We start from the raw sequence: 10,613 nt of genomic DNA, 5'->3' as shown, positions 1-10,613 counted from the left end.
CTGCCCTTTGTTAGGAATCTTATTCTTTTGTCGAGATAGGATCGTTGGCGCCTTCGGGTAGTGCATCGGTGGTCGTCTGAACAAGACATCTATACTTTGCGCTTCCTTTGAATGTGTAAAGCCCGAGGTCCCGGCTCGGACTCAGGTGGGCTATTGAGATAACGGTCTTTTCGGCGATTTGTCATTTGGAATCACCAAGGATTCGGGATGTCGGGAGATTTGGTCCGTTAATGCGAACCGCCCTGTTGACCTTTGGTTCGATACCGCCGTTGTGGGTGATCGAACTTCCTGAATGTATGAACACATGTTTTATTAAAGATTAAGCGGATGAGGGAGAGGTTTACCAATGTGTTGGTGCGACGCTGGTGTGCAGTCGTGGTGCCCTTTTCTCTGGATGCCAGAGTATCCTTGGAAATATTTCCCTGGATCTATCTTTGACCCGGTGGCGGGTATTTTTACTCCCCATGTTATGAGTTCTCGGAGGGCGTCTCCGCTCCTCCATTATCGCGGTGATACATCGTGGCTTGTTTGCTTCATCCTTCCCGGTTGTCTTCTTTCCTCGGGGCCAGATTTGGGCTTGATTGTTCGATAGTACTCGTCGGCGATTTTGACTGAGTAACACGGCTATCATATTTTTGAGACGGGAGTCATTCGCGGCCCTGCTGCCGCCTGCGTCCAGCGGATTCCGCGTCGGGTTGTGGTTCTTTCGAAGGGGCCTTGTTCAAGTAGGCCTGAGTCGCTCAGCATTCCCGGTTTCGCTTATGGTGACTAGGATATTTGGCATAACAATGTTGAGCCCGTACTTTGCCGGATGAGGTTTGTCTGCTGGAGGTTCCCCGAGGATGTCGCCCTCGAACTATTCCCCTACCGTTGCGAGGTAGGTTGGATCTTGAGGCGTTCCTCCCATTAGCGGCGCGTGGACGGTATCTCCATCCGTTTGGCATTAGTTTCTTCGTGGAAGGCATGCTTAGGTTTGCTATTTCTGCAAAGGTTTTTGGATGGTCACTCATGGCCCCGATTAGTAGCCGGTGCTGGATACGGATGCATGGCCAAGTCTCGGCTTGGTATCTGGCTAAACGTCGTTTGAAACGACCTGGGATCGGCGGGTATGCTCTGTTTAGACCCCAAGCAAAGGCCAGGGTTTTCTGTTCACCTGAAACCGGATGCGATCTCATTCGTCCTACCAGGGAGCAAGATGCGACTTCTTGTGTTTCTTCCTTTCTTTGTTCGGCCTCCGACTTGTCGGTTTCCGCCGTTGCTGCTTCGATGACATCGGCGTATGTTTCTGTAGCGGGGTCATCTTGGAAGTCGCTATTTTTCTTTGTGCATGCGTGAGCGGCGGTGCATTCGTCGGGGGAAGCTATTTCCGGTGCTGCTACATTGGGGGCCCTCGGATGGCTTTGCAACTGAGTAATGGCTAGTTGTTGTGCCTGCAATATTTCAAAAATAACATGAAGACTAACTTCCTGTTCTTCCCGGGCTGGGAGACTTTGAACTTCCTGTCGGTCGCTGTGTCGCACGCTTTTGTCGGTGTGAGAAGTTTCGTTGACTTGCTGTGCGTCCTGTGAGTCCGCATCCAGTAGTATTGGTCCGGGTGTGTTATCGGGATCCTGTAGTGGTGCTCCGGCGGCCGGGATAGTTATACCATTTTCCCCGTGATCTTCGAGACGGTCGTTCTCAACTTTGTTTACTGAGCCAGACATTTTTACCTGTAATCAAAGGATCTTGGACAAGAAAAAGTATGAAAGATGATATGCGTTTGAGTAATGAAACTAGCAAGAAAATAATCACTATTATTTTTAGCCCCACGGCGGGCGCCAAACTGTTTACCCGTGAAAATGGTAACGATAATTAAATTTGTAAAATGGGACTCTAAAAATACCTGTTCTATTCCCGAGCTGGTTGTTAGGGCAGATGATGCTAAAAATATGAAATTTAACGATGGAGCGTGAGTCAGAACGAGATAATGATCGAAACGAAGGGGCATGCTACCCGGATGTAGGTTTGGTCGATGGGGGCTTCGGGGTCGACCTCGAGATCGAACTCGGGCTATCAAGGACAATCGAGGGTAGTATAACAGTTAGAGATACGATCAAATAAAGCTCTTTATAGCCGAAACTAAATTATACGATGAAGAACACATATAAATATGGAGAGCACATATAAAGGCGAGGGATATTGAGGTATCCTCGGATCAGTGGGAGCCAACAAGTTTTTAGTAAGAAGAGAAAGAGAGAGAGAGAGAGATATCATTGAACTTGTGGAGAAATGGATTAACATCAGTCCCCTACAAGGAAGGGCGAGTCCCCTTTATATAGGAGGGGAACTCAGTTACTAATACATGTATATTTAATTTACGAAATATGGAGATGTGATGGCTTGACGCGACACCTCAACGTAGGCTATAGATAGGCCAGCCCTGTCAGACTCGACCGCGTGTCTCGGGGGCTTCCCCTCTTTGTCTTTATCTCGACCTCGAACCGTGCTTTGACGAGCCCCGAATGAGAGGGCTAAGTCGTGGCTTCATGTCCTCGGGGTCTCGAGGTACCTCCCCGAGATGGCTTAATGGCAGGAAATCGGTCCCTCTGATTTCACCACGTACGTTTATTAATCGTAATTCGTTTCTCTTGCATTGTTTGATGACATTAAGTCGTTTTTGGTTAGATCTGAGCCGTGCGGAGGAAAATTTTAAGGGAAAAGCCATTTTTTGAGTGTTTATTTGACCTAATTGACGTAAGTATCTTGCCTAACTTTGTGTGGGGCACTACCCCTTAGGATTGGATTTTGATTGTACTATTTGAATTACGTGGAAGACGTGTACACGAGGTGGCGAGTGTGAATTCGACCTTATATGTGGAAATTTGCCGGTTTTGACTCTTAGGCTACTCGTATGCATTTAATTAAAGTTGTTATTACTTGTTACATCTTTCGTTGTTGAGTTCATTCTTATATTCTTTAGTTGAAGTTATTATTACATGTACTATCTTACAATGTCGAGTTTACACTTATATGCTTTAATTGTAGTTGTTATTATATGTTCTATCTTTTCTTGTTGAGTTTACTCTTATGTGTCTTAGTTGAAGTTGTTAACACAAGTAATACCTTTTATTGTGGAGCTTGCTCTTATATGCATTTAATTGAGGTTGTTGTTACATGACATACCATTCATTGTTAAGTTTATTTTTATACATTGAATTGAAGTTGTAAAAGTTGAGAGCTATTAACTTGTTGTTTTATGGGATATCCTTCATTGTTAAGTATCTCCCAATTTATTTTTTTGTTATTGAGATTCTTATGCACATTGTAGTTGAACCGTGGGCTATATGTTGTCGTAACATTGGTATTGTTGATTCTGACAATGTTGTGGCAGATGGGCACGTGTGGTGTGAGTTGATTATTGTGTTGTGATTTTGATACACATGCGATGGTATAGGCGTGGTGTAGTGATGCGCATGCGATGAGATAAGGTGGGATGTATGCGCGTGTTGCTAGCAAGGGAATTACTTGAAGCAACGCGACGAGATCAGGGGGCTAAAGCGCGTGAAGCTATTTCGGGAAAAATGTTATAAAATAAATGCAAGGCTCACGCGGCGATATAAGGAAGATTGTGATTGTGACTTGTGAAATGTGAATATGAGGTGTGGTACCTCAGTATGGTTCTTGTTGTACATTCTATGTTGGAACGACTTGTTGATTTGAATGGATATTGTTCTTCCTTAAATTCATTTCGCTTATATTTTGACTGTATTCGATCATTTGTTGTTTTTAACATATGTTCACTCCTTATTGTCATTTATCGCTTTTACTTGAGTTGTTTGTATTATTTTATCATTCTGTTTTATTGTCATTTACTGCTTTTACTTCCCATTATTAGATTATATTAATATTATGTTCAGGTTTCTATGTCTAGTAGGTGTCTTGACCTGACCTCGTCGCTACTCCACCGAGGATAGGCTTGATACTTACTGTTACTGTTGTGATGTACTCATGCTATGCTTCTGCACATTTTTGTGCAGACCTAGGTACTTCTGCCCATGTTGGACGCCAGTGAGCTGATTCAGATGTATCGGAGACTTCAAGGTATACTTGATTGATGCTCGCAGGCCTCAGAGTCACCTTCTAGTGATCTTAAGCTACTGTTTTTTTTGTTTCCGAACACTATTGTACTAGATATTCTTAGTGTATTTTAGTAGAGCTTATGACTATGTACCACCGGTGTTGGTATTGTATGATTGTGGTTCCGCTTTGGCTCTATTATGGTATTTATCATTTTAAATTAATATCTTAGTTGCTATTTCTATTAAATTCTCATCATGTGTTAGGCTTACCTAGTTTTAGAGACTAGGTGCCATCACGATTCCTAAGTGGGATTTTGGGGTCGTGACAGCCTGAACCAAAGAGGCTTGAGGAAACTGGTAAAGTTGGTGATCCAAAATACTACAAGTTTCACCAGGTCATGGGACACCCTACAGAGAAATGCTCCGTCTAGAAGGAGAAACTCATGGCTCAAGTAAGTGAGGGAAAAATCATCATAGACATGGATGAAACGGTAGAACCAAACCATGCATATGTCGAATCCAAGGTAAAGAAGTGTTCAAGGTCGCAGAAGATGTCAAGCATTGCTTCTTACAATTCGGTAGTTTCGAGCATATTGAAATTGATCTTACAAGGAAAAATTCTCGAAGATTCATTAGAGGTGGACAACCACTCATGAGCATTGGACTCTAGTCACTCTTAAGAAACGAAAACATCAAGTAGTTTTGAGGTGATGAATTCCTAGGCCAAGAGCAACAATGAGCGATGTTGATAAGATGCAACCTTCAAGGATTATCAAATCTTCTACTAGCAAGAATATTAATGGTGCCTTATCACAGAAGAATATTAATGGTGCCTTATCACAGAATATTAGTGCAACTCATGTAGTTTCTAGCACATATGAAACAAAGGAAAGCAACAATAAGCATGATCCACCAAAAACACAAGAACATAATGATAATAGAAAAGTTGTTATATATTGTGCAACAATTTTCTTCACAGATGATGACTTGTTGTTGGGGTCTAAGCTACATAACATACCTTGTTTGTTATAGGGGCTATTCGGGAACAACGTCTTAATCTCATACTTAGTTATGATGGTTCGGCTATCAATATCATGCCAAAGATGGTGCTAAAAAGCTTGGGATCTCTATCGAAGAGCTGTCCAGAAGTAACCTAATAATCCAACGTTTCAACCAAGGAGGATAACGAGCCATAAATATGATCAGTCTAGGATTGTCCATTGGTGAGATGAAGTCAAACACTCCGATTCACATCATATATGATAAAACATCATAAACTTCCTGCTTGGACATCCTTAGATTCATGAGAATAAAGTGGTATCGTTTACTTCAAATCAATATCTGAAGTACATAAAGGATGGAGAGATAGTCAAAATTGATGTTTTATATAAGAGAAGCAAAGAAATAGCTTCATCACAACATACCTCGGTAGAGGCAAAGAGATATCTTCATCACAACAAACCTCGGTAGAGGAGATGAAGGAAGTTAAAGGCAAGAAAATAAAACAATGGGTTTCGGTGTTTGATCACATTAGAGGCTCGACATGTCGTGCCTCGATGTTTGAAAGGCTGAGTCAAAAGGGTGAACGTGTAGCTTTCGGACATCTAAAGGAAGTTGAAACCGCCACAAAGACCTCCGTCTTTTTTCACCTAGGAACTACAAGGATGTCAACATCTAGAAAGATATTGCCGAAACATGAAGAGCAAGGTCATTGTAAGGCTGTTGCTGACAAAGAAATCAAGAGTACTTTTGTCATGATCCCAAATATCCCATCGTAGGATGTCGTGAAATTATCCCACGCACGTGTTCGCAATGCACAAGGTGCCGAACAATCACGATCCCATCCCTATCTTCACGAACGTGAAAGGTAAAATCCATCAGTTACTAAGGACTCTATGCGATCACAACATACCTTTCGCAAACACGATTAATGAAACTAGAAACTCAGAAACCAGCAATATCAATACATTAACAAATGGTCCAAACTCAATACGAAACACACTTGGACCCCCCCGGACCCTGTCCGAACATACCAATGAGTCCTAATACATTATACGAACTTGCTAGAAGCCTCAAATCACATCAAATAGCGCCAAAACCACGAATCGCACATCGATTCAAGCCTAATGAACAAATGAACTTCCAACTTTTAAAACTAATGCGGAAACATACCAAACCAACTCAAAATGACCTCAAATTTTGTACACAAGTGACAAATGACACAACATACCTATTCCAACTTCTGGAACCGAAATCTGGACCCGGTATAAATAAAGTCAACTCTCGATCATACTTCTAAATCTTCTAAACCTTCAACTTTCCAACTTTCATCAATTCAAGCCAAAACGAACTACAGACCTCCAAATCAATATTCAGACATACGACTAAGTCCAAAGTCACCATAGGAAGGTAACAAAACCCTAAAAAATCTATTTCGGAGTCGTCTACACGAAATTCAAACTTCTGTCAACTTTTTTAAAGAGTGTGGAGACATACCTAATATGGTGAAATGATAAGGATAATGGCTATGCATATCATGCTCGGTCTCCCAAGTCGCCTTCTCGACTAGTTGACCCCCTTCCCTAAACTTTCACTAAAGTAATGTTCTTTGACCTCAACTTCCGGACCTGCCTATCCAAGATGGCCACTGGCTTCTCAACATGGGACGGATCACCGTGATACTTCCGGGGTATGGAGACATGAAACACTGGACAAACTGTAGATAGACTAGGTGGCAATGCAAGCATGTAGTCTATTTCTCCCACTCTCTCAAGGATCTCAAAAGTCTAATATACCTAGGGCCTAAATTGCCTTTCTTCCCGAACCTCATCACACCCTTCATGGGTGAAACTAAGAGAAAAACCCTCTATCCAACCATAAATGCAACATCACAAAGCTTTCGATCCGCATTGGGCTGTCCGAAGCCGATCCTGGACCAACTTGACCTTCTCCAAGGCATCTTGAACCAAATTTGTGCCCAATAACTTAGCCTCTCCCGGCTCAAACCAACCAACTAGAGAACGGACCGTCTCCCATATAGGGCCTTATAAGGAGCCATCTGAACACTTGATTGGTAGTTGTTGTTGTAGGCAAAGTCCGCAAGCGGCAGGAACTGATCCCAAAAACCCTCGAAATCCATAACAAAGGCACGAAGCATATCCTTTAATATCTGAATGGTGCATTTGGACTGTCCATCCGTCTGGTGTGAAATGTATACTCAACTCAACCCATGTGCCTAACTCACGATGTACGGCTCTACAGAAGTGCGATGTTAACAACGTGCCCCAGTCAGAGATGATGGATATCGGAACACCATGAAGTCGGACAATCTTGCGGATATAGATCTGAGCCAGCTGTTCTGAAGAATAGATAGTCACCACCGGAATAAAATGAGCTGACTTGGTCAACCTATCCATAATCACCCATACAACGTCAAATTTCTTTTGAGTCTGAGGGAGCCCCAGAACGATGTTCATGGTAACACACTCCTATTTCCACTCCCACAACAAAGTCCATGGTAACACGCTACTCGAGAATCTCATGTCTCTGACACAACCCATCAGGCCTCTGATGCTCATACTTCACTTGCTATCAATTCAGGCACCGAGCTACATACTTCACTATGTGTTTCTTAATTCTCATTCACCAATAGTGTTACCTCAAATCCTGATACATCTTAGCGGCACCAGGATGAATGGAGTAACATAAATCGTGGGCCTCTTGAAGAAACAACTCACGTAACCCATCCATATTGGGCACATATAACCGGCCCTACATCTATAGCACACTGTCATCTATGATAGATGTCACACCTCCTTTTTGCTAATACACCCTGTGAAGGGTATAATAAATGAGTTTTTCAAATTAAAGGACAATAGAAACGGGATTCATTTTATTAAGAGATTCAAAGTCGCCACTTGGGAGATTTATGGTGTCCCAAGTCACCGGTTTGAACCCCGAATCGAGGAAAGGGTTTGACTCTGTATTAACAGTCGCGAACCTGAAATCCGGGTAAGGAATTCTGTTAACCCGGGAGAAGGGGTTAGGCACTCCCGAGTTCCGTGGTTCTAGCACGGTCGCTCAACTGTCATATTCGGCTTAATTATCTGATTTTAATACATTTGAACCTATGTGCAATTTTAGATTATTAACCACTTTTATTCAAATTTTTTTAAAGAATGTTGAACGTCGTTTAAAACATGTCTTTGGATCGCGTCACATGAAATGCACCCGTAATCCTAAACATATTTTATTCAACGTTTTGGGGATTTGGATTTGGGTCACATGAAATGCACACCCGATTTTAGGAAGGTAAGATTATTAAAATAATGCGCCTAAAGCAACTATGCGTTTTTAGCTTTGCGAGGGCCATGAAAATTTTCTAAATGGCACGCCTCGAATTCTAAGGATTAAAATTAATTATCCGGAGGTCATGGATTATGGATTTGGTAGTGTGTTTTAAATGTGGCAAAGTGGGCTAGCTTATTAAAAGAACGATGGGCCAGATATGTTATTTAGAGAAAGGTCTGCCGGACTTTAATTACTACTCAATGGATCGTGGGCCTAGCAGAACAAGAAAATTTGGTTCATGTGTAGACTGGCCTACAAGTTTGATATGGGCTTACTCATTCTTATATCATTTACAGCCCAAATGCCTTAATCAAATTCACAGGTGGAATCAAATAAACCAATCAAATTTTATTTCCAAGTTTTATTGGACTAAACAGAGTACTAAGATTCATGCAAGAAATTAAGCAAATGTTTCAAAACAACAAACTAGCAACAAGCAGGAACTCGAGCAACAGTACATATTTCTCAAGTGCAAAATTAGCTCAAATAAAATCATATGGTTAACTAGCAGTATTAGACACCCGTTTTCAAGCTCAAATGATGACTTTAACATTGAATAAACTCCCACAAGATCTAACAGGCATTTTACCAAACAGATTTCATACAATAGACACTCAACCATAATTCCATCTCAGTTACCAGATTTAAAAGATGAAACGGAAATAGGCACCAAAAACTTACACAAACAGAGCAACGGTTTTCTGATTAATCGAATCGCGGCAATTATATGGACTGAAACAGAGTAACGGTTACAACCGGAAATCAACACAGCTTCAAATGAATTGGCAAAATCGAACCAGAATCTCGGATCGGAACAACAAACCACACCTCGCCATAGAAACTTCGATTTCGCAGCAATCGCACCTCCAAATGGAAATCACGAACTGCGTGTCTGTGTGAATGAAACTCGAACAAAAGGGTCATTTGGTTTCTGCGATTGGTTCTGTTCGTTGGTCGTGGCTGTGGGTTATGGGTGAAGCTACGTTGAAGATTCATGGGTGGTCGATGGGCGAAGATGAGGCAAAGACGAAGCAGAATTAAAATCAAAGCACAAGTCACTGGAAAATGCCAATTGGAAACGGCAGTAATTAAAGCCAATCAACCAAAAATTTAGAAGTGTCAGAATTTTTGTTCTCTTCGTTAGGTCTAGGAATTGAAAGTCACTGGAAAATGCCGTCTTTTTATTCTCTAGCGTTAGCTCCTAAGACGAGAACGGCAGATTCGTTTTTTGCAGAGTGTTTTAGGAGTGCTTTTGTGTATATGGTGTGTTTGTGGTGTAGGTAGTATTATATAGGGTAGGGATTAGGTTAGGGGTATGGGCCTAGGAACTATGGGCTAGGGATTTTGGGCCAAAGACTAAAAAAATGGACTATAAGATTTATAAAAACGGGATAAACCAACCTAAAACTAATTCTTTCTTCTAAAATTATGTACAATTATAATATAAAAATATAAAACTAATTTTAATTAATTGAACTAAACTATAAAACATAAAACTATTTTTTTTTGTGTTTTCAAATTATAAAAATAAAGATAGGGTACTATTTTTGTATTTTTTTTTTGAGATTAAAAATGACTATAAAATATTAATAAACCTATTTTTTTTATAATTTTTTATTTTCTTGTAATAAAATAAAGTAAAATAGTAAAACTTAGTTGAAATGACGATATTAGGCCTAAACCAAATATTTACATGCTAAAATGGGTAAAATATCGGGAAGGGTCAAAAATCACATGTCAACAGCTGCCCCTCTTTGACTGGAAACTCGAAGAGTTTTCAAACAAAGAATGACTAGACAGGTTTTTGCCCGACCCTTGTTTAAGGAGACCAATAGAGGAAGGAGAATGTGACCGAGCCCTAGTATCTAGGCTGCCTATATATCCTTGGCTATAAAGGAATCAGGCCACGTGTAGTTCAGAAATGAATGAGGTGATGGAGTGTGTGAAGAGGATGAGAGAGTCGAGTGAGGTTCTGTTCCGCCGAGGTTCCGGTCCGCGGTCCTGCTATTACATTAAAATCAAAAGAAATGAAAAGACTATCTAAGCCTGTCAACTACGAGTTACAAGATTTCTATCTATAAGTCTTCTGAAGCTTGATCTTGAGTCTTGAATGGTTCTTCATGCAGACTTTAGATTTGAACCTTGACGCTTGCTAGTTGCAGGTGCTAGCTCGTTCTTCTTCAGATTTTCGGATCAAGACCAGAC

General features: G+C 41.2%; 1 protein-coding gene across 1 annotated transcript; it reads right to left on the bottom strand.

Annotated features, from left to right (window-relative positions):
* Positions 1 to 740: 740 nt before the first annotated feature.
* On the bottom strand, positions 741 to 7,534 carry LOC109210447. The gene is made up of 4 exons (XM_019373864.1): positions 7,303 to 7,534; positions 1,883 to 1,920; positions 1,521 to 1,709; positions 741 to 1,430 (listed from the first exon to the last, which is right to left on the bottom strand). Exons 1-4 carry the CDS (start codon positions 7,532 to 7,534, stop codon positions 741 to 743), a joined length of 1,149 nt encoding a protein of 382 aa, XP_019229409.1.
* Between the last annotated feature and the right edge of the window lie 3,079 nt (positions 7,535 to 10,613).

The sequence above is a fragment of the Nicotiana attenuata genome, unplaced genomic scaffold, assembly GCF_001879085.1.
Source record: "Nicotiana attenuata strain UT unplaced genomic scaffold, NIATTr2, whole genome shotgun sequence".
Lineage (NCBI taxonomy): Eukaryota > Viridiplantae > Streptophyta > Magnoliopsida > Solanales > Solanaceae > Nicotiana > Nicotiana attenuata.
Note: the sequence above shows the minus strand (reverse complement) of the source record. Positions and strands in the feature narration are given on the sequence as shown.

What these genes read in the sequence shown, in the direction of transcription:
- LOC109210447 (XM_019373864.1), bottom strand. Translation starts at nt 7,534, where the DNA reads ATGAACATCGTTCTGGGGCTCCCTCAGACTCAAAAGAAATTTGACGTT. An exon ending in CCAGCTCGGGAATAGAACAG is followed by an intron (nt 1,710 to 1,882) that starts GTATTTTTAGAG and finishes CTTTGATTACAG; the next exon opens with GTAAAAATGTCTGGCTCAGT. An exon ending in CTTCTCACACCGACAAAAGC is followed by an intron (nt 1,431 to 1,520) that starts GTGCGACACAGC and finishes GAAATATTGCAG; the next exon opens with GCACAACAACTAGCCATTAC.